General features: G+C 41.4%; 1 protein-coding gene across 1 annotated transcript in view; it reads right to left on the bottom strand.

Annotated features, from left to right (window-relative positions):
• The window catches only part of USH2A (usherin), a 454,712-nt gene that overhangs the window by 106,967 nt on the left and 323,203 nt on the right, over positions 1–24,542 (bottom strand). Inside the window, exons 47-49 of the mRNA XM_033144773.1 lie at positions 23,959–24,157; positions 7,622–7,790; positions 3,829–4,050 (exon numbers count right to left, since the gene is read on the bottom strand). Of these exons, the coding sequence (XP_033000664.1) occupies positions 3,829–4,050; positions 7,622–7,790; positions 23,959–24,157 (590 nt within the window). The remainder of the gene's footprint in view (positions 1–3,828; positions 4,051–7,621; positions 7,791–23,958; positions 24,158–24,542) is intronic.

Here is a 24,542-nt window from a genome sequence, read left to right as displayed (position 1 = left end):
ACATAATATTGCAGCTGCAATATTAACATACATTTCCAATTATACATGGAAACAAAGCTTTTCTTTGTGTCTCCTCAAAGAAGCAGAATATCTCACAATGAATTATACCGGCCCAACCTGCTTTCCAAACCCGGGTCTTGGTAGACTTTGCACATTCAGAGGATCATATTAAATACACAATTAATACTATGTATAAGAAGAGTCATTTGTTTAATAATAGGGCAGCTTCCAACAGAATGTTAAAAGACAATAATCTATTAAATATTAAAAGCTTCCCCTATGACTATCTGATGCTGTTTTTTATTACATTTGTTCAATCACATACACTTTTAACATTTTTACTATGAACTACCTTCCTTGTCCTAAAAGGCTGAGTAAAAATATGTCAAAAATAAATAAATTTGAGACAGAAGATGTTTGTACTCAATAGACATATTAAAAAAGAGGTTTTTTCATTTGGATTGACTTTTGATTTGTTTTTGAAAACAATTCAGGGTGCTAATTATTATTACTTATAAAGCCCTAAATGGCTTAGGATGAGGTTATCTGAAGGATTGCTTCTTTCTGAATGAATCATCCTGTGCGCTTCAATTAGCTTTTCCATGTTCTGCCACCTTCAGAGGTATGGTTTCTAGACCCACAAGGATGGGTCTTCTCAGAACCCAGATTATGGAACTCCCTCTTGAAAGAGTTTTGGTTGACCCTCTGCACTTTTGAGTTTTAGATTGGTAGCAAAGACTTTTAGCCACACATGCTGTGGCACAGCATTTTTTAAAACCAGTTGTTTTATGTCCCTCTCTTGGTACTGTTTTGATCACTGTAGTTGATGGCTGTTTTTATTTGTTTTACTGTTTCAAATGTAATTGTTGTGTGATTTTCCTTTAGAAAGGCATGCTGGGGTAGAAATCTTGGGGGCCAAAAGGCAAAGTTGACATTTTCTAAAATAGATAAGCATGCAACTTAGTGAAACTCTGATTAAAAGGTTTATTGCTTTTGGTCTACCTGTACATGCTGAAAAGCCACTACTGTGCCTTTAAAAAACAATTTCATGTTGAAAAGTTAATGCACAACATGCAAAGCCTGAAAAAGCTAAAAAAGAAAAATATTTTTAAGCCTTTTCCATCTACAAATGCATGAATTTGAGAAAAGCAGTTTAAGAACACATATATCTATATACACAGTGAAATGAAGAACACGACTTTCATCCCAAGGTACCTGTATTACACTCCTACACAACTCATCTGCCCAGAGAGAGTAGTAAAAACATAAATGCTACCCCAGCAGTTCTCTTCCAACAGCATCTGTTAATTCACTCCATTTATAAAATACATATTGACAAAGACAACTGAACTGGGACCAGGGAGATTTGATTTGGTGTGAGAAAGTCAATTCAATGTGATTTTGTTAAAGGGCTCCTGCAGGCAAATAAAAAGAGTTTAAGTAATAAAGTACATAAAGAGATGCTTTACGAGCCAGGCCTTTCTTGTAGCAGCCACACAATGTGCTGCTATACAAAGGGACTTGGTTCAGGAGAAACATGAGGATAATGTGTTATTCCTGCATCACTCGGAGCTGAGGTTTCAAATGCAGGTGGGGTAGGCACCAGTCAGTTGATCACAGCAATGTTGACCAGTCATTAATTTATCATGGAAGGGAGAGTAGGGGAGACAACCACTTTTATTTAATTGTCATTTATTTGTTACACAACTGCCAGCTTCTTTTATCCTTGTAAAGTAGCAGCCCTGTAAAGTAGGCTAGATATCCAGTTCCATGGGAGCTTAAAGCTCACAGGGAAAGCTGGTAGCATTCCATCAAGCAGTGAACACACAGAAACAGGACCTTGGACAGCTACAAGATTGTCTGTGCAGGTAAAGGCAGTTAAGAGCCAAGTCTCATGTAGGATAAGAAGATCTTCTTTTTAAAATAGATTTTACTGAAGTTTGAAAAAGAATACAAAGGTTAATATCAAATATCCAATACCTTTTAAAATCAAAGATTAAAAATTAATCAAATACACAAACCAAAAAGAGACAAAAAATAGAACTTCCAATTCTTTGTCTGTCAGCTATATATAGAAAATTGTTCAAAGCATCCACCCCAAGATAACACCCAACAATTCACCTTTCTGTAAACAAGTATTTTCTTCAATCCTCAAGCCATATCATAAGTTCATTTTCTTTTTCAAGCAAAAAGTCTATAATGTGTTTCCAATCTTTAGTAAATATCCACAATGGTTTTTCTCTGATTAAACACAACTCAGCTAAGTCTAATAATTTTAACTACCATTCCTCCATGGTAGGTAATGATGAATTTTTCCATCTTTGTGCATATAAAAGTCTGGCTTCTGTGATCAAGTATTGAGGGTAACCAATCTAAAGTGTGGTGGGCTCCAATTCTCTCGAGGAGTTGGCTGGCTGGTTAACGGGCTCTCGCCTTATTTTTTAGCTCTTGATTTATGTATTAAATTTATATCCTGCCCTTTCTCCCAAAGGAGCCCAGAGCAGCAAACACATTAATGTTAAAACATCTAAAAACAATTCCAATACAGATGCAGACTGGGAAAGGTAATGCTATAAATGGCTGCTATCCATGATGGGTAAGTTCTGCCTCTATGGTCAAAGGCAACAGTATGCTTCTGCATACCACTTGCTGGAAATTACAGGTGTGGGGAGTGTTGTTGCTTGTCACAGATCCCACACTGGTATCTGGTTGGCCCTGTGAAAACAAGGCTATTATGCTCTTATGTATTTATTGGCACATTTCTATATATCAAGCATTTGCTTCAAGTAGGACATAACTGCACAATTTTAGATTATCACACTGAATGCATATAGGTAAGCAGTGGGTCCACACCCAGACTGTATTACTCAGCCATGAAGCTCACTGGGTGATTTTGGGCCAGTCTCTTTATCTTTTACTAACCTAACCTACCACATTTACAGGTTGGGAAATAAAAATGTTACTAAGAAATACAATAATAAACAAACAAAGAGAGGCTTAGTGATAAAGCAGGTTCAAATCCCAGCATCTCTAATAATCTCCATCAGTGGTAACAAACAGAGGGTAGAAGTGTAGCAAGTGGGTGCAATATTGTTCCTCTCAATGTGCTTTCAGTGAAGCACCTTTACAAGACCAGAAATACATGTTTAGGGAAGCTTTTAATGTATGATATTTTAATGTATTTTGATTTTTGTTGGAAGCCGCCCAGAGTGGCTGGGGAAATCCAGCCAGATGGGCGGGGTATAAATAATAAATATTATTATAAGTGGAAAAGGGAAGAAATGTGTCACCCCAATTGGAGTACATAGCACTGACCTAGGTCAACCAACCCCAACCTGGTACCTCTCAGATGTTTTGGACTACAACTCCCACCATCCTTGAAAATTGACTATTTTGGCTGGCGCCTGAAACATCTGGAGGGCACCAAGTTGGGGAAGGCTGCCTAAAATGAGCAATTGTCTGACTCAGTGAAAGGCAGCTGAAACAGATTTTGCTACAAGTGTGGTGTCTATGGAGTCCTTTACATTGAGGCAGGCCTCAAGGTAGCAGCAGAAAGCAGTAACTTAAAAGCACACTTCTGTCTTGTTTTTTATGTTGCCCATTATTCTCGCCAACCTCTTTTGAGCAATTTAGTTCCACAGAGGCAGAGCACAAAGTGTCATCTAAAAGCAGTTCAGTATCCAGGTGTCTTTTCTTCTATTAGATGGAATAATCCTTTTGGGAAGACTAACCTTTCTTAAGTTTTTAATAGCAAAGAGAGAGAGAGAGAGAGAGAGAGAGAGAGAGAGAGAGAACAGAGTATTTTTCTGTAACAATTTAAGAGAGTACCTGCAGTAGGTAGATGGATTTCCCCCTTTTCTTCATCACCACAACAGATCAGGTCTTTGCTTACTATTTGTCCCCCACAACATTGCTGACTGAAGCCATCATGGAGAGATCCACCACAACATATCTGGTTCCCTGATGTGGAATAAGGAATTCCCCGGCAGCAGGAATCCCCAATCCCAACAGAGGCCCAGTTTTGTTCTTCATCTGGGCAGCATACTTCTCCTGTAGATTTAAACATAGTATGGAAATCTACATAATCCATTCCATTATTTGTTGATGTTGGCAGTAGCAGTAGTAGATTAATATTATTTACGCATCAGCATCAATGTACACAGAATGGTATGGTTTAGCATAAGCAAAGGGATTCTTAAGCTTTCAATCTAACATTTGACAGGGTAGCAGATAACAAAGGAGAGGAAGGACAAAAAGGCAAAGAATGGATGGGTGCAAATACAGTTATCTGCACATTAGACTATTTCAGTGAAGGGTGAAAATGTCCTTGCATGTTAAGCTTTTAGCTAAAAGTGTAAAACATTAGAAGGAAACACCTATAATATCATTCCTGTCCAACAGGTTTACAGTCTAAGTATCACAAGTAAGTTAACTGTGAAGGAAAAGGACAGGGCTAGTGGACAAGTTAACAAAGATGAGAGAAAAAAGGGCTAGGAAAAAAGGAAAGGGGATTGGTGTGGAAGATAAAGGAAGGCTTTTCTGTCAAAAGAGATGGCCTATGCCCATATATATAACTTCACAATTGCTACCATGCGCCACATTTTGCCTGAGAGCATTTTTGCAATATCTCCCATGCTGAAGAACCTCAGGTACTATAGCTAGGGGAGACCCTGAATTTCTGGGATTTTGTAAACTTTTTAAAAAGTAAAATTCTTTTTACTACGGTTTTCAAATGGTGTTAAGTCTACCATGAATTATTAAAGCCCCTCAAAGTAGGTTTCCAAGTTGTACAGTGGTACCTCTAGATGCGAATGGGATCCGTTCCGGAGCCCCATTTGCATCCTGAGCAGTCCCCAACCCGCAGCGCCGCTTCTGTGCATGTGCGGGTCGCGATTTGGCACGTCTGCGCATGTGCGATCTACCAAACCTGGAAGTAACCTGTTCTGTTACTTCCAGGTTCGGCATGTTCGAAACCCATGCCATTCGCAACCCGCAGCGAACACAACCCAAGGTACAACTGTACTAGATTGAGCATGTGCAAGCTAGTGATACTACTAGTGTTGAAATGAATCACTGTAATGCTGTAATACTGCACAGGGCACCTAATTACAACACTGCTCTATTTCTCCATTTCTGAAAATTCTTTGTTGTTGTTTAGTCATTTAGTCGTGTCCGACTCTTCATGACCCCATGGACCAGAGCATGCCCGGCACTCCTGTCTTCGAAAATTCTTTAGGTAGTCATTTTTAGAAAAATACAATTGTACACACATCCAAAGTCATGCATGCTGTAGTCCACATGCGAACCAGCTATCTTTCACTTAAGTTTCCTCTTCAGAAGTACTCTCCATCAACAATATTTGAATCTTCTTCAAGTTTAATATGCCACTTGGAGATCTATTAGGGTAGTTTTGAAAAGGGAACTGTCCAAAACCACTAGTGTGTGCATGCAATCTGAGGCATAAGTCACCTTGCTGGAAGCTAGCTACAATGTTCTCAGATGACATTCAGGAAAGAACATTGTTCACTTTCTCCACAAAACCCCAGGGAGAGAGAGAAGTGTGATGAGCGTCAGCATTATTTACTTTATTATAGTTTGGAAATTCACCCCTTCCCATCTTTGCTTTGGGATTCATATCCTTATCTTCTTTCCTCAAAGATAACACTACCACTCCTTTCCTGAGTTCTAAGCTTCATGCTTGTAGCAAAGGACTTAAGTTCATCTCCTACATTATTAAAAGTGGCCAAACAACATCTGGAAGGCATGCTTGCCAAGAGTGCCCTGTATAAATATCTTTATCAAATAAAGTCAATAATAAACCAAAAAAGACAAGAGCAAACCTTTTGAGTGTAAGAGATATAATCAGTTGAGATGCTTAACCACATTTCTCTGCTCTCCTCAGAATCTAATTTCATGACTGAACAGAGTAAGGCCTTCAACGGGGTATGTAAGTTACATCAATTGGAAATAATACAGATTTTATATATATTTTTATTTTATAAAAGGACCATTAGACATAAGACACAAAGGATCAGTAACCTTCTCATTAACCTCTCAAAATGGGATCCATTCCAAGCCAAGCTTGAAAATGTTTTCTCTCTGAAAACTACCATGCAGTCTTACCAGTTAATTGTTATCCTTATCAAAAAATGACCCACATTAACATTTCGCTTGAGGTTATTAGCATAATTATAAAAAGAGAGGGAGGGGAAAAGTGACCAATATTGTTCTTGTTGCTGCACTTAAGAAACAAGGGGGAAGAAGAAAGCAGAAACCACATATTTAAAAAACAACTGCTGGCAAACAGTTTAAAAATATTCACTGCTTGAAACTTAACAATTGCCAATAGAATTTGAGCTTCTTTTAGAGACAAGATGGTTTGCATCACTGTACTTTTCTGTCCTGATGTAAACAGCATTAAGCTAGTTAACAGAGACCACCGGATGGGTCTAGAGGTCATAGACAATGATCTTCTTATTTTAGTACATTGAGATTAATGAGACCACCAAAAGACTCTCCTTTATTGGGACAACATTTCCCCCCCCTTGGATGACATCATGGGAGGCATTCTAATATTGTGATATATGAATGACTTCTGAAGGCACTGGAATTTAGGATGTGCTGCATAGCTTGGCTGAAATTCAAAGTACTTCTGAGCACAGGGAGTGTTTGCCAACCCATGGGTAATGCAGTCAATTTAGCTGCTGACCTCACAGTTGTCTGCAAAGAGTTTTGTGCATTACACATCCAGTGGAAATCTTTCTTTGGGCTACCATACTTGCCCTATTTTAAAATGTGTCAAACCCCTAATTGCAAATAATATTAAGAGGGTTGGTCAAAGGAAAAAAAAAGATGTTTCTTTCTTGGCAAGCTTAAATTGGGGGGGGGATGTATCATGGAACAGATTTCATACCATACAGCACCCCATTCTCCAGAGTACTTAGTGATTCTGACAATATACAATAAGGAATGTAATACTGGATCTTGATTCCACCCCCACCCCCTAAAATATATACAGCTTTTAATTAGGAATTGGGTATATGTCTAAATGGGCAGATAAGACGGAGCTAACCCATTTTCTGCAGTGTCAGATTGCGCTGTGTGGAGAAAAGTCACACTTGGAAGCCATTCTATTTTGTGGTAAGCTGTGCAGTGAGCTTGTTATGGGATGGTGTACAAATGCAATAAAAAGATAACTAGTTTAGCATGTCGTGGTGAGCCAAAATGTGCTGCACCTAACTTTGCACTCAACTGCTCCCCACTAGAATTAGATGGAATGAGGGTGACTGGCCCAAGTTCTCCGAGTGAACTTCATGGCTCAGTGTTTGAACCCATAGTTCCTCAACCAACACCAAGCTCTCAATTCTCATCCTGTTCACATATTCAGCCGTTTTAAAGCTATTTAGGTAACAAATGCCTAACACACAAGTGTGTAGATACTTTATGTATTCATCCATTCAACAGTGTCATTATGAGCATAGAATGCTTTTCCAATATTAGGCAAATTTCTTATCTTGTGAAATATTATTATTCTAAAATTTACACACAAATACAAATTCATTCTTCTGAAAGACAACTGTGCAGACTTGTAATGCAAATTCTTGCATTATTTCCTCCTTACCTGCTAGTACTCTTGTGTAATAGCCACCACAACACTGATGCCCCGGTTGCACAGCATGCACCTGGCCGCCACAGCAAACACCTGATGTATTATGCGTAACTGGGATGTATTTGTCTTCACAGCACCGGAAACCTGGTGTATTGTTGTGCAGAATCCCATTACAACACACCTTAAAGTATTTAAAAAGAACAAGGACAGAGACACGATGTGTTAAAAATATATTTCCTGCAGAAAACAATCAGAAGGGGAAAGTATGTATAAATCTAAAGCAGATATAATCGCTGAAAGTCATGCCATGTCTTCTTCTTGTTGACCTTTGTCTGTCTTGAGATACAATGGAATGGAATCCAAGGGTGAAGTCAAACTGCTGTGTTGACAACACTGAAGTGACCTTCCTGGGGCACAAGCCTGGGCAGTATGTATGGAGGTCCTGGGCTGTCCAGACAACCCCCCCCCCCCGGCCTCACTGATGTGGTCCAAAGCAGAGCAATACATTTGGCACCAGCCTGTCTGCAGGAGTTACTGGAATGAGGTGTACAAGACTCCATTCCACTGTCTTAGGGACTCCACCCCGGGTTTGTGCTTTTGGTGGTGTTTTAGATCTCTGTTTTGGATCTTTTGGAAATTGTTCAGTTTGGTTGTGGATTTTATTGTTTATGACTACTTTTCTTACATAGCATACTTTCATGTTGTAAGCCGGCTTGAGCATAGTTTGAACTGTGGAAAGGCAGCATACAAATAAAATTATGTATCTATGTATGTTTATGGTATAGCAGAAATTTGGCCTTAATGTTTTCATAAACAGATCCATGATGATAATATAAATCAGCATCGTATATGGATCACATGTAAAATTATCATGTCAATTATATATTATTTTTATTGTTACCCAGAGGAAGGGCTCAGAAACTCCACACCATTCGAGTATCAAAACATGGCTTCCATTATTAGCATGTCTGAGTGGGTAAAAATGTCTTAAGCTGGCAACAAAGAGTCATCAATGAGGGGGTGATAAAACTGTCAATTGTGCTCATCATCTCTTCAATCCATCAACTAACTGCATGAGGGACAGGGTGAGGGCCAAAAAAACTGAGGCTGAATCCAAACAAACAAAAATGCTGGGGATAAGTGGTTCTCAGAAGTAGGAATTGGGTGGACATCGGGTTCCGGCTGGGGATCCACTCCCGCTAAAACAGCAGAAGTATAGCCTGGGCATACTGCAAAACCCTCATTTTCCCATGTGGACTGCAGGCATCCATTATTCCCTTTTCCCTTTGTGTTCAGTTATCATGGTTTCTTTTTGACATCACAACTGCATCTTCCTCCCCTGCCTTCCCACCCCCAAAACGTAGCATCCTCAATTTGCCGTTTCCCTAATTTCTGTGAATATATCTTTCTTCACTCCTGCCCCTTCTGCCCTCACCTCTCCGGTTGTCTTCAGTCCCTTTCCTTCCCTTTCTCATACCTTCTCGTTTTCTTGTCTGTCCTGTTAATACTGTGATCCCCTGCATTTGTACTCAGAAATAAGTCTTTCTGAATTCATGTGGACTTCTCTCGGTGAGGATTTAGCCTTAAAGTCCCCCCCCCCGGCCGACTCTTTGCATCTATACCACCACTTCTTTCCCAAAGCTCTTGCTCAAGATTTTTCCTTCAGCCTCTCCCCCATCCCTGCATACAGAGCATCTCTGGAATCCAAGCCTGATGATAATCTAGTGCAAATATAGTATACAGACAGAAAAGAAATGCAAGTTATCTCACCATAATGGAGGTGATATAAGTGCCTGCTCAGCCTTCTGCCATACTGCTAATTTTTGATGGGCAGCTTCAAGACCTCTGCCCTCCCTCCTTATGCATCTTACCATTGAACTGGACTTGGGAAGGACAACTCTTAAAAGAACTATCATATACAGAGTCAGACATATGACCACCATACAACCTGCATTTAGAAGAAGAAGAAGAAGAAGAAGAAGAAGAAGAAGAAGAGGAGGAGGAGGAGGAGGAGTTTCGATTTGATATCCCGCTTTTCACTACCCGAAGGAGTCTCAAAGCGGCTAACATTCTCCTTTCCCTTCCTCCCCCACAACAAACACTCTGTGAGGCAAGTGGGGCTGAGAGACTTCAGAGAAGTGTGACTAGCCCAAGGTCACCCAGCAGCTGCATGTGGAGGAGTGGAGACGCGAACCCGGTTCCCCAGATAACGAGTCTACCACTCTTAACCACTACACCGCACTGTTACAATTGTTGGCCTATTTTACAATAATTATTTATTCATTAATATAGATCTTTCCTCAGGAAAGTTTAAGATTTTTGATGCTGAGATGTTATGATTAGAATGTATTTCATATTTCTGGATTTCAGAAAGGAGGTGTCTGAATTAGAAAGTTATAATTGTACAAATCAGGGTTTCCCAATGCAAGCACCTGTGTTGTTTCTTAAATTTATTTTTTCCTTTGTGGCATATGATCACTTCTTTATTACTATGATTCTTCAAATACACTGATCATAATACACTTTCTCTTTTAAGTTAAATTCGCATGGAAATGATTTCTGAATAGGACTTTACTGAAGACTTCTTTCTTGCTATTGTTGGGATGAATTATATGCTTGAACAATCAAATAATTATTTGTATGCTTGAGCCTGTGAAAGCAGGCTAGCATGGCATACACATGACACATACTGAACAGCAAGTTGAGTCATTGTAAAATGCAATCTCAGAACTTACATTCATTTCATTTTACAAGGGACAATTATTATTGCTAGCACAGGTACATAAAGGATACCTTATTGATCTTTTCTTTTTATTAGTGGTCAAACCAAACCACTCACATAATTTCGCTTTCATTTTCAGGTGGAGCAAAACTCTCCCAAACAGATATAAAATTGTCCATCATAGTTTTGCACACTTGCTGACAACTTTTTAAATATCAAGTTCTACCTCATCAAAAGGATTCCAGTTAAACACGCAGTGTGAAAAGAAAAGTTCAACTGATTTGTTATTTTTTAACAAAGGGTGCCTCCAGAAATGAGGCCTGGTGTCTGGCATGTGAAGCATTTTAAGGCAATGCTTGGAAAGGGGGTACTTACTGTGGCAAGTGTCAGTGATGGGAGTAAGTCTTGTCTTTGTTAACCCCCAAAGAGTGAAAAACCAACTGTAGGGCTGCAGCAGCACTCTGTTCCCTCCAAAAACATCCCAAAAGGTCACAAAATGTTCAATGGCTTGGGGGGGGGGGGGTAGAAGGTGAAATTATCTCCTGTCAGAAATTCAGCCAAACTTGTTTCATTCAAGTTCAATGCCGCTCTAATTTTCACTCTTGATTGCAAGCAATAATGACTGCTTACCCAGTATTGGAGTGGGCCCTTGTGGAGCAAATAACCCCTGCATGGGCCAGCCGCAAGGGAGGGCAGGAAAGCCCACTAGCCACTAAATTTGAAGTGGCCCATGTGGTAAGCCAAAGGGGGTGGAGCCAGTGGCAGAGCTTCATGCTCCGGCACCGGGGGGGGGGGTGGAGAACAGGCGGGGGCAGGGCTGGTGTGCGGGCAGGGGGCCAGCCGCGATGGCACCCTACTGGTATTGCGCTGCCGGGGGCAGTGCACTCCCCCCCCACACTCCACTTCCTCCGCCAGTGGGTGGAGCTTGGATGTGGAGTAGTTTTCACTCTGTTCTGCCACCCGGAAATATATAGGCTGGGAACGCAATTGGCCAAACAGCAGCTTTCCCTCCCATACTGTTATGCTGTGGTTGTTTGTATGCTAACCCCCCTTCCCTTCCTTCACACCACCTAACTGACCTTGCTGTAATTTATTAATGGTTGTTATATTTGGAGCCAGGAAGGAATTCACCTGCAAACAGATTGGCCCCGTTTGGAGGTTTTGCCTTCCTCATAGCAATAGCCACAACTTTTGGCAGATAAGGCATTGGGTGGAATCCTTAGTCTAACATTGGGTTGGGGCGAGGTGCTGCATGACCCCTATACAGGTGCAAACTCAGGGTACCGCATTAGAGGGGTCCTGATGGAAGTCTGTCCAGGAGTCAAGTGTGCAGCCTCAGGGGGCCACCTAGGGAAAACTGCATCTTGAGGAGGTTCAATAATCCCAGGCATGAATGACCCTGCTCAAGTGTCAGCCCTCCATCTGAAGGCTGAGAATGGACACACACCCAACGCCTGTGGCAAACCCTACCTACAATTGTAATAAATAAAATTTGTGGCCAATTTTAAAATACCCAGAACATCTTGTGCTATTTATTACACCTATCTCTGTCTAGGTCTTTGCTTCCTGGGGGGTGGGGATCACTGTGAGTGGGTCTGCAGCTATTACTACTGTTGTTATTTGTTTATTACATATCTGTAAAGCAGGGTATCAATTCCAACCTCCTCCTCTTCTTCTTCATCCGGGACAGTTTATAATATAAAAACACAAAAATACGTAACATAGTAACAAGCAAAAACAATTCCCCCTCCCGCCCCCCATTTTAAAAGGCCATAAATTATTTAATTAGCCAAAGGCCTGGGAGAAGAATATTTTTGCCTGACGCATAAAGAGGTAACAAAGGCACAAGGCAACCCTCTCTGAGGACAGCATTCTGCAAGGTTCCCTACCCCTGCTATAAATAAACCCACCACCATTCTATAAACACTACACTGAACACAACTACAGCAACAAAGTGAATTAAAAAGGTTTTGCAATGACTTCCTGACTGTGGAGTAATATTTTTTTGAATATGAGAATATATGTATTTTTAAATATATATATATATGCTAAGCATCCCCAGATTTCCCTCAAAATGAGAACTCTGTGGGAATGAGGAAGCAATGATAGTTAAACTAATTTATAGTGCAGACAGGCCCCTTAACCCTGCATATTTTATCACTAGTTGGTTGCAGTAATGTGCCATTTGGCATGTCTAATCTCTGCTATGCTTTGTTAGTTGGGCATGCAGCTCCTTTTTAACTACACACAGGGAAAAAAATACTCTTAAAAAGGATTTCCCCCATTCAGTCTTCTTGGTAATTTCTAAAAGCAGAACTCTATGCAAGAGGAAATAAAAGGTTTGTACAAGCCTGCCATTTGGTAACGGATACCTCCTGCTCATTAAAAGTAAGTGGTAAAACTTGCCACTGGGAGAACAGGATGTGGACTAGATGGGCCATTGGCCTGATCTAACAGGCTTGCCTTATGGCCTCGTGCTCTTAAATGTACAAGCTGAAATCAACAAATGGGGCTGGCCCTTAATTCAGTGCTGCCGCTAGGAAGGGAGCAGAAATTTGTGAAGCAAGTTAGGCAGTCCATTTCCAAGCCTAGTTCAAAGCATCAGAACGCCGAAGCCACATGCCCCAGTCTGGTGGTATCTGAATAATGCTCCAATGCATCACTGAATGAAAATGTTCATTTTGGAGGTGAGGATTAACTTTCTAATGGCAAAGATGAATTCTTTTCTTTTTTTTATTCCACACCCCCTCCCTTAAATGTCTATATCTATAATTCAACCGTCAGTCTATCTAAGCCCAGGTGAGATCAGATTCTTAAGTACAAGCCTTCTGTGGCTCGGCCTCACATACAGCCATCAGCTCGTAAGTTTAATTGAAATGTATGGCAGCAAGAAAATCTTTATCTATACTTTGGCAGATTGATGGTGCAACAGCGACTTATCTGTATTAGTGGAAACCTATTAACTAGTGCATACACAGGCTTGCTATGGTTCAGTACCGTTATTCCTTTAGGCACTAACATTATTCACGTGATTAGCCCCATTGAGTTCTCCTGAGCATGCAGGGCAATGATACTATGACTTTCACATTTCCTTCTGTAATTACTTTTAAACAGGTGAAAACGCTAACAATCAAACTGAGTGGAAGATAAAGGAAATTACAGAAATTAACACAGTTTATGAAGCTGAGCTTTTTATGCGGTCAATCGGTAAAACAAAGCAACTCACATATTCCCCTGATTCCTTTATCACAGATTGACAGAAATCCGGGGGGTGGGGGGGGTGTCCCTGAAATGGCAGGGAAACCAGAGCTGCAAATGACCCCATTGTCCAAATTCTGAATTTTAAAGTATCCAAATGAGTAAGATCCAAATCTTACTCATTTGGATGCATTAAAATTCAGAACCCTGACTTCACATTTGGGACCTCTTTTTGTCCCGTGAAACAACAGTACGTTCCCCACTTATTTTGAGTTATTGTAACACTGCACTTGGATCTAAGTCCCACTGAGTTCATGGAATCATAGAGTTGGAAGAGACCACAAGGGCCATCCAGTCCAACCCCCTGCCAAGCAGGAAACACCATCAAAGCATTCCTGACAGATGGCTGTGAAGCCTCTGCTTAAAGACCTCCAAAGAAGGAGACTCCACCACACTCCTTGGTCGCAAATTCCACTGCCGAACAGCTCTCACTGTCAGGAAGTTCTTCCTGATGTTTAGGTGGAATCTTCTTTCTTGTAGTTTGAATCCTTTGCTCCGTGTATGCTTCTCTGAAGCAGCAGAAAACAACCTTTCACCCTCCTCTATATGACATCCTTTTATATATAGTTCAATGAGACATACAGTATTTTTCCATGTATAAGACGCCCCCATGTATAAGACCACCTCTATTTTTTTTAAAACCCAAAATTAAGAAATTAAGTTGTCTAGTTTGGGGGGGGGGCAGGGGAGGTCACTTCCGCCAATCACTCACCCGCCTGCCTGCCACTGATCGCTTGCCAGTCACTGCCAACTGCACAGCTTGCCGCAGCCGCCAATTGTCTGCCTGCTCACCGCCACCAACAGCTCTCCCGCCCACTTGCTGCAGCTGCCAATCACCTGCCTGCCTCACCACAGCCGCCAATCGCCTACCCAATTGCCGCAGCCGCAGCCAATTGCCAGCAGGCCTTACCGCAGCCACCAATCACCCGCCCAATCGCCACTGCCAATCTCCTGCTTGCCTTTTTTTTTTTTTTTTAAGCAAAAAGCATCATCTTATACATGGAAAAATATGATACTCCTGTGCATATGACTATAACTATAATCCTGTTTGGTTTATGCACTGCAAGTTTGCACTGGTGATAATTTATTCCATCCTATGTGTATTTGCATACTTAAAGGTAAAGGTACCCATGACAGTTAGGTCCAGTCACAGACAACTCTGGGGTTGCGGCACTCATCTCGCTCTATCAGCCGAGGGAGCCGGCGTTTGTCCGCAGACAGCTTCCGGGTCAAGTGGCCAGCATGACTAAGCCACTTCTGGCGAACCAGAGCAGAGCACGGAAACGCCATTTACCTTCCCGCCGGAGTGGTACCTATTTATCTACTTGTACTTTGATGTGCTTTTGAACTTCTAGGTGGGCAGGAGCTCACCCCATCGCACGGATTCGAACCTCCAACCTTCAGATTGGAAAGCCCTAGGCTCTGTGGTTTAGACCACAGCACCATACTTACTTGCTAGGAATTACTGTTACTAGAGTGTCTGCCTCGCTACAAGACAATTCTGTTTTAAAGATCTGAGAAGTGTGGAAGAGATACCTTTGTCTTGGGGTTGGTGGGAGATATTTTCCTCCCCTGCTACAAATTCAGGGGGAACTTATCTTCATGCTTGGGGATATGATAATGCACCTCCATAATAAAGAAACATGATCAGACAGAAAATGAAACTGCAGAAGGGACACAGCTGAGTGGTAGAGAATCTGCTTTGTATGCAGAAGATCCCAGGTTCAATCCCTAGCATCTGGTTGGCCACTGTGAGAACACAATACTGGACTAGATGGACCAATGGCCTGATTCAGGAGGCTCCTGTTATGTTCTTGTGTTAGAGACTGAATAGGTTTGCCTCTCTCACAAATATATTGAACAGCTCCCTTCCAAGCATGGCACTTGGACACTTTTGGGTAGATGTTGCATTTCTGATTAGGGTAATTAGAATCAGCCTTATATTGTCTTGCAACTTGACTTGTAATGGCATAAACAAACATGTTAGGAACCTCTCCCGTCCAACTGAAGAATAGTTTTCTGCAAGGATAGACCGTGTCATCAAGTTCTCCATGGGGAATTTGGTCATGCTTTCCTGAGACAACCTCTTGTTAAAAGTATCTGTCACTACGTACCTAAGAAGGAGCTTACCAATTTGCTCCTATTCAACACAATGTTGAAGCTTGTTTATCCAGCTAGCCAACATTTGTATGCTTCACTATCCTATTACATAGCTCCGTAACATCATCTGCAACATGTTGTAAATTGCAAAATAGCATTTTTTGGCAGCATTTTAAGACAGTTACTATTTGCATTGGTATGAAGCCCAGAGGATATGCATTATCAGCCCATAAAACAGAATGCATTCAAGTAATGTCAGGATTGTGTCATATTCTGGAAGGGAAAAAAGCCAACATACAGAAATTGGTAATGATCATCATTATCTCATCCTCCTTTATTTAGGTGCAGAAGCAGCCAGGGTTCTCATAAGGTCAGTATTATCTCATCCTATTTTATTTAGGAACAGCAACTGTGGATGGCGTAATCAGGCATAGGGCCATATATGTGCTATCCTGCCTAATATAAAATATTTCATTTCCTAATTATAGTCCGTTCAATGGACCTGACTTAGTTCTACCTAGATTAATAGGAGTTACAAACCGGAATTAAGATCGCCGGAAAAAATATCAACAACCTCAGATATGCTGATGATACAACCTTGATGGCAGAAAGTGAGGAGGAATTAAAGAACCTTTTAATGAGGGTGAAAGAGGAGAGCGCAAAATATGGTCTGAAGCTCAACATCAAAAAAACTAAGATCATGGCCACTGGTCCCATCACCTCCTGGCAAATAGAAGGGGAAGAAATGGAGGCAGTGAGAGATTTCACTTTCTTGGGTTCCATGATCACTGCAGATGGTGACAGCAGTCACGAAATTAGAAGACTCCTGCTTCTTGGGAGAAAAGCAATGACAAACCTAGACAGCATCTTAAAAAGCAGAGACATCACCTTGCCGACAAAGATCCGTATAGTTAAAGCTATGGTTTTCCCAGTAGTAATGTACGGAAGTGAGAGCTGGACCATCAAGAAGGCTGATCGCCGAAGAATTGATGCTTTTGAATTATGGTGCTGGAGGAGACTCTTGAGAGTCCCATGGACTGCAAGAAGATCAAACCTATCCATTCTTAAAGAAATTAGCCCTGAGTGCTCACTAGAAGGACAGATCCTGAAGTTGAGGCTCCAGTACTTTGGCCACCTCATGAGAAGAAAAGACTCCCTGGAAAAGACCCTGCTGTTGGGAAAGATGGAGGGCACAAGGAGAAGGGGACGACAGAGGATGAGATAGTTGGACAGTGTTCTCGAAGCTACTAACATGAGTTTGGCCAAACTGCGAAAGGCAGTGAAGGATAGGCGTGCCTGGCATGCTCTGGTCCATGGGGTCATGAAGAGTCGGACACGACTGAACAACAACAACAGGTAGGTAGCTGTGTTGGTCTGCCATAGTCAAAACAAAATAAAAAATAAAAACATTCCTTCCAGTAGCACCTTAGAGACCAAGTAAGTTTGTTCTTGGTATGAGCTTTCATGTGCATGTACACTTCTTCAGGTACCAAGAAGATATGTATCTGAAGAAGTGTGCATGCACATGAAAGCTCAAAACCAAGTCCCAGCTACATCATCGCCTTCCAGCCATCACACTGTGAAGATCCCTCAACCTCTGGTGCGACATAAATCAGTGACCCAAGTCTGCTGACATGGGTACACTTTACTTAGCAGAGTAAACTGCACAACAAAAGAGGCTTGAGGCTTGTGGAGACATACTAGCAAACTACAGATTTATTAATCGTAAATCAGAACATAGAAACATGTCATCTCTCCTTGCCGTCTCATCCAAGAGAGAGAGTAAAGCAAAAGCAACAACACCACAACAGAAATTCCGCTTGCACCAGCAAACAGTGCTGGAATGTAAACAGACATGTGACATGTAACAATCCCACGTCTGTAACTAAAGGTGGAATGGAAAATCCCAACACTAATTCCCATATGAAGATCCTTTCACTGCACTGGTTGCTTCTCCCAAATTTCCTCAAATTTTGCAAGCAGATTGGATTGTCTTCAGGTGTCCTGCGTTGTGCTCTAAATGCAATTGCCTGGATCCTGCACTACAACTTTGAAAGCCATGAGTTGTGAGTGAATTTTCATCATGTGATGTCAGAACATCCACAAGACCCACTTACCACGCTCAAACTCCCAGAAATATAAACAAATGTTCTTTTGACTTGGATCATAATTAAAGTAATAAGATAATGTGAGGAAGTGGTTAGAGTGTTGGACTAGGGCCTGGCATGCAAGTGTTCAAAACCCCACTTAGCCATGAAGGCCATTAGGTGACCTTGGGCCAGTTACTCTCTTCTAGCCTGACCTACCTCACAAGGCTGTTTTGAGGATAAAATGGACAGGTGGGAAAGCATGTGTGCCACCTTAAACTCTTTGGAGGAAAGGTGGGATACAATGTAATTACTTAATTACAAATAATTAATTAGAGGTTTTTTTGCATAGTGTGTGTTGCCAATCCACATTAATTCAGCAGCTAATTGAAGGACATTAGTCTCTAGCATAACTTACTTGAGCATTAAAATCCACATACCAAATCCACATACCCAAGGCAAAACAATAAACTTATCAACCTATATAGTGGTATAACCTTAGGTTCCCTTATGTGTTTCACTCAGTTCAACTTTGAAGATCCATACTGGAGTTGGTTAGACCGAAATTTCCAAGGACTGTAACTGGAATGGTTGTTTTACTTTTTAAGGTTCTGGATTACAATGTATGATAAACATTTAAATTTTATGAAGCCAAGATCTGAAAACTTTATCTTAGTAGAAACAGAATGTGAATGCTACAGCTTTGACTAACCCTACCCACAGAAGGGTGCCATATAAGATGCTTATCATCCAGAATATTAATTGGTTTCTTTTGGTGACTTTCACCGATAAACATATTCTGTTATTTTAAAAGCACCTTATTAACACCTAAGATTGTGTTTCCTTCTATCACTTTCTTTGGTACCTCTTGGCCTTGAGTGAATTGCAGTTTGGGATTAGTTACACTTTTTAATTAATTAACGACATGCTAATACACTAAACTTTTAAGATGCTAAATTCATAGATTTTCTTGCACTCTCTTCCTTTAAATCAGGACGCAGAATGAAATGCATAATGTTAGAATCATGGTTTGAAGACTCTGCTGCACTGTGGCAACAAGTCCCTGTCAACACTGTACAGATCCTTAATGAAGGGCTGTAAAGGTAATGCAGAATAAACTTTGTTTATATTTATTTTTTGCTTTTATTTTGCTAAAGGCAACAGGCACAAGGCAGATCCAATATTGGATAAAACATTTCGGAAGGCACTCCTCTGACATAAGTTCTTGTGCCCAATGCTGAAGCATAGTGGAAGTAAAACATGAATCAGATAGTATAAGGGCAATACTGTGACCTACCTAGATTTCTTTCTGATTTACAGAAAGAGCATGGCTTATTTTTAAGATGAAGATGATCACAGCTGAGCTGGACCCAATGAATGAATGATTTTTTAAAACCCCCATTACAGTCTTTTTCTTAGAGAATTTCTTGCACTACAGATATCAAATGGCACTACATGGTGTTGATACACTTGGATAAATACCTTTCTCATCATGGCATTCCTTTGTTCCTCCTTGCAGGCTCTTTCTGTTCTGAAACATTGTAAGCTAAGAAGGCAAGCCAGTTTGGTGTAGGTGAGCCAGTTTGGTGTAGTGGTTAAGAGCGGCAGACTCGTAATCTGGGGAACCGGGTTCGTGTCTGCACTCCTCCACATGCAGCTGCTGGGTGACCTTGAGCTAGTCACACTTCTCTGAAGTCTCTCAGCCCCACTCACCTCACAGAGTGTTTGTTGTGGGGGAGGAAGGGAAAGGAGAATGTTAGCCGCTTTGAGACTCCTTCGGGTAGTAAAAAGCGGGATATCAAATCCAAACTCTTCTAGCACCTGGCTGTCTGGCTGGCTATCTAGAGAACTTTCAGGGCACAACCCTCTGAAGGTGGCTCATAGCAGGATAATTTAGCTTTCAAATAATTTATAGACAAAGCCACCTACAATGTCTTCAGTCAAGGCTCTCAATTATCCTCCTTTCACCATCCACCATATCAGCTTGTATTAAGTGTAGTCAACAAACAGAGAGGCTAACTCACTAATTACCACCTCAAATGATGACCCTTGGAACTCCTCAGATTCTTCTCTGGTGTGACTTATAATCTGGCCCAGATAAAGGTTATTGTCCTGGCCCTCTCCTTAGAAGAACTGCACACACAAAAATTGCTTCTGAAGGACAAATACCCCCGGCACACAAAGGTTCCTCTTCCTGCAGAAGCAGTCCCCTGCTCGGTGTAGTCTTGGAAACCAGCCTAAAAACTGATTTCTTGGGGGCAAAAGTGTTGCCGTCCTGCTGCCAAGCAACAGTGTGTAGAGCTTGGTGGAGCATGAGGTCAAACAAAGAGAAGAGTCTCCAAGATACACCTGGCAGAATCAACATACAGAGTCAAGTAAATTCCAAGGGTTCTGCAAACAGCAAACCATGTGGTCAGACAATCCAGAGGTTAGGAAATCCAATGATCACAAACCAAGGGTCCAGAGAGCAGGTGGGGAACCACAGGTGTTGTTTCCAGAATCTGACTGCTGCCTAGAGCTCTGTTTAAGAAGGCTAAAGCCAGCTGGTTCTCATCAGTGCCTTCTCTTCTGTGTCCTTGAAGGCTGATCAGCTGCAGGTGGAGTCACTCCACCTTCTCCTCCTGTTCAGCACAAGAAACTGACTCCTGACCCATGACACAAAAGCCTATTCCAGGGGAGCCTATTCTGTACTACCATGGGAGGTATCCCAATTTATCAGTAAATCTGATTAATTTCTTAATGCATTTGGTTAAATATGTTACAATTGACAAGGTCAGAGTGATCAAAGGGAAAAGGAGATGGGAAGCTGGTGAGAAGCCTAAGGCATCCTTTAGAGCAGGATGCAGCCAACATGGTGTGCTCCAATTCTTTTGGGTTACAATTCCCATCAGCCCCAGTCAGCATGGCCAATGCTCAGTAATGACTATAATTATAGTCCATGACATCTGGAGGACACCACGTTGGGTACCCCTAATATAGCACATGAAAAGAGTCAGGGCTGTCTTCAGCATATGCGGCGCCGGGGTGCAATGATCCACCTGCTGCGCCCCCCCCAGGTTGCCCAGTCCCAGGCACACAGGAGGGCGGAGCCAGCCAGATGCCTCAGCGTCTCACTGGCTCGGTCACCCCCACACTCGTGGCGCAGAGCTGCCCACAGCAGAGGAGCTGGGCTGTTCCTCAGACTCAACTCTCGGGCCCCGGACTCTTGGCCTGGCGCCCCTGAGAGCTCAGAGCCCAGGTACCCCACACCCCTAGCGCCTAAGGGTAAGACGGCCCTGAAAAGAGTACTCCACAACTTTTAAGGAGGACAGGGAGTAGAATCCCTTTAGTGCCTGCCTCATCCTTGGGGGCCATGCCTTCCTCAGAAGACGGATAGATGTGTGAGTTATGTGGAGCCAGATGGTGCAATTCATTGTGGGCTCTGAGCATGAGTGGGATCACTCTAAAAGGAGCAAGGTGCCTGTGCTGCCTGGTGCAAAGTCTGTTAATACCTGCACTAAAGATAGGATGAGTTAAGAATAAGAACTCGACTCATGGAAGAACCTCTTACACTTAAATTTTAAATCTATAAAATCACAGCCCTTTACATCACTAAAACTGCAGTTTCATATTCATATTCCTGGTCTGTACACAGATATATATTTCCTTTCGTGTTTTCTTTCTCAGCTGGTAACAAACTATAAAGGTACTAAATTCACTAAATAAAAAAACAAATGAAAAACTTATACTCAGAATGATTCTCAAAAATGCAGTAATGCATATTTAAACCTCACAGGTGATACAATAAAGGGCTAAACTTTCCCAATGCTAAATGCAACACATAGCTAAGGCTGTGTCAGCTGCTGTAATTTATATTTTGATGTGAATCACTCAGATAACTCACTTTCCTAATTGCTGTCTTGTCTGACAGCAATCTTATGAATACACGCTGTCATTGCATGTGTGATGATGCTGTTGACAAATAGGGACATTATTTCATTACATTAAATCTTACCTTCAAACTAAGAGTTTTCTACCTCATTTGTCAATAAAAAACTGTGTACAGACTCTTACTCTCTGACTACATTATTGATCCCGCTCCTAAACTGCAACTAATATGACCATTAATCTGCAAATGACCATAATTTTAAAATATTTCTGACAAAGCACGATAGGCCCACATTCAGAGTTGCTCATCATTGTCACGTAAACAACCACCCACTTGTAGCTGAAACTAAATGGATTTGCTGTAAAGTGGCATCAAATCATTCAACCAAGTAAGTCTCCAAAAAGGCATCTAATCATCCCAATAAACTAATATTTGCCATGCAGATTATGATAAATGATAAGAATAAAATGCACTAGAGGAAGCTGTATAAGCATCTCCTCATACTTTTTACTGTCAGTTTTTTTCTTTAAAAAAATACGGTAATAATATAGGTAGCACAAGACTGTTGGAAACAGATGTGTATCTAAAAGCAGTCAGTTACTATGGATTCACTGTAATTGAAGCATATAGAAACATTGGCTGAAGCTTCAGTACTGCAAGGTTATCAGTTGTGATGGCATATGCTGGCATCAGGCAACCCATAACACAGCAGCACAGTTTAATTCCACTGTAACGCAAGCATCACAATCACATAGCTGCAGCATTCAAATCAATGCTACGGATACGTTTGTAAACAGGACATCATGGGCTCCTCCAGATGTCCTTCTTTTTGCACATTCATGATGATTTGTGCTTGTGATGTTTGTGACTGCAAAGGTTTTGGGGCGCCTCCGTTTCATTTTCAGTCAGTGCCTTATCCCATAACCTCCTATTGAAATCTCATAACTTTTTATACTACAAATGTTCTTGTTTATCTTCCCCCCCTTTTTGTTGTGCTATAGCCCCTCCAGACAGAAGTAATGTGGTAGCATCAGGGAAGCATCTCAGAACCAACTAAAGTAGAATAAATCATAAAATCTCATAGAGTTGGAAGGGACCCCAAGGATCATCTAGTCCAACCTCCTGCAATGCAATTAATCTCAACTAAAGCATCCATGACAGATGGCCATCCTGCTTAAAAACCTTCAAGGAAGGAGAGTCTACAACCTCCCAAGAGAGTCTGTTCCACTGTCGAACAGCTCTCACCACCAGAAAGTTCTTCCTGACGTTTAGTCGGAATCTCCCTTCTTGAATCTCAAAGCCATTCATTCATGTTCTACCCTCCAGAGCAGGATAAAACAAGCTTGCTCCATCTTCCCTGTGACAGCCCTTTAGATATTTGAAGATGGCTATCACATCTCCTTTCAGTCTCCCCTTTTCTAAGCTAAAGAAACTCAACTCTCTCAACCATTCCTAATAAGGCTTGGTTTCCAGATCCTTGATCATATTGGTTGCTCTCCTCTGCATACATTCCAGCTTGTCAATATCCTTTTTAAATTGTGGCACCCATAATTGGACACAGTATTCCAGATATGGTCTAAGCAAGACCATAGAGTGGTACTAGTATTTCTCTTGATCTAGACATACTTCTGTTGATGCAGCCTAGAACAGCATTAGCTTCCCCCCCCCTTTTTTTGTTTTGCTGCTGCTCCTGCATCACACTGTTGACTCATATTCAGCTTGTAGTCTAATAAGACCCCTACATCCTTTTCATACGCAATACTGTCAAGCCAGGTGTCCCCCATCTTATATTTGTGCAGCTGGTTCTTCCTGCCTAAGTGCAGAACCTTACATTTGCCCCTGTTGAGATTCATTTTGTTAGTTTTGGCCCAGTTCTCCAATCTCTTAAGGTCGTTTTGAATTCCGATTGTGCTTTTTGTGGCACTGGCTACCCCTCCATTGCTAATGTACTATTATTGTGTCAAGAATACGTTGCAGAATACACACACAATAAGACACCAGTCTGGAGAGCCCCTAAGTTCTGTTGAATAGCTCAGCCCTCAAGGACAGAATGTGCAATTGGGGATAGGGATGCACACAGTACCCCTGGGTTGGTTCTTGTAATATACAAGCCATCATGGCCATGGACTTTCAAACTCATAATTTTCTCCTTAGCTCATAAACTTAACTTTTGCTGGCGAGTGAGTTACAGAGTGTGGTGGCACAACTGAAAAGCCCCTGCATTCAATAATGAGTCTCCTCGTCTCTGAAGGTGGAACTCACTCAGTAGATCGTAATATAAAAGCAGGTTCACCAGCAGGTTAATTGATGTTACCTTAAACTGTGGGTTATAGCACAGGCCTCCACAGATATTTTCATGGATATCACATTGCAAGGACAGACATGCCATTCCACCCTGATGTTTTGATAGCTGCCGTGGCACAGTGCACCGTCGCTGAGCTTTGCGCAACAGATCATATCCTAGGATGATGCCATTTGGTTGTCCTGGTGATGCCCAGTTAATCTGAAGTGACCTAGAGCAACAAAAATCATTAATGTGTAAGACAACTCATAAGATATGTGAGTTCCATTTAGCTGTTGCTGAAACTGAAATCCATATAGGTGTCCTTTTAACATTGCTGCAATGGAGCTTTGAGTTGCAAAGCTCTGGCTAAGGTAAATCATTGTTGGAGTGGTATTTTGCTAACCAATTTGAGAGATCCACCTGAAAAGTGGTGTATAAATAGAAATACCTCAAACAGACAGAGCACTGTTTCAGTGTAACCATTATTCTCAAGTGTTTTCAATGTCTTAAAAAGCAAACCTTTCTTTTGGTACCATAGAATGAAATATTAATACATCAAATTGCTACAAAGCATATGTTTGATAGTCAAAAGCAAAATTTGAACTTCTTATAAA

This window comes from Lacerta agilis, chromosome 3, assembly GCF_009819535.1.
Source record: "Lacerta agilis isolate rLacAgi1 chromosome 3, rLacAgi1.pri, whole genome shotgun sequence".
NCBI classification, from domain to species: Eukaryota; Metazoa; Chordata; class Lepidosauria; order Squamata; family Lacertidae; genus Lacerta; species Lacerta agilis.
This window is presented reverse-complemented; position numbering and strand designations above follow the sequence as displayed.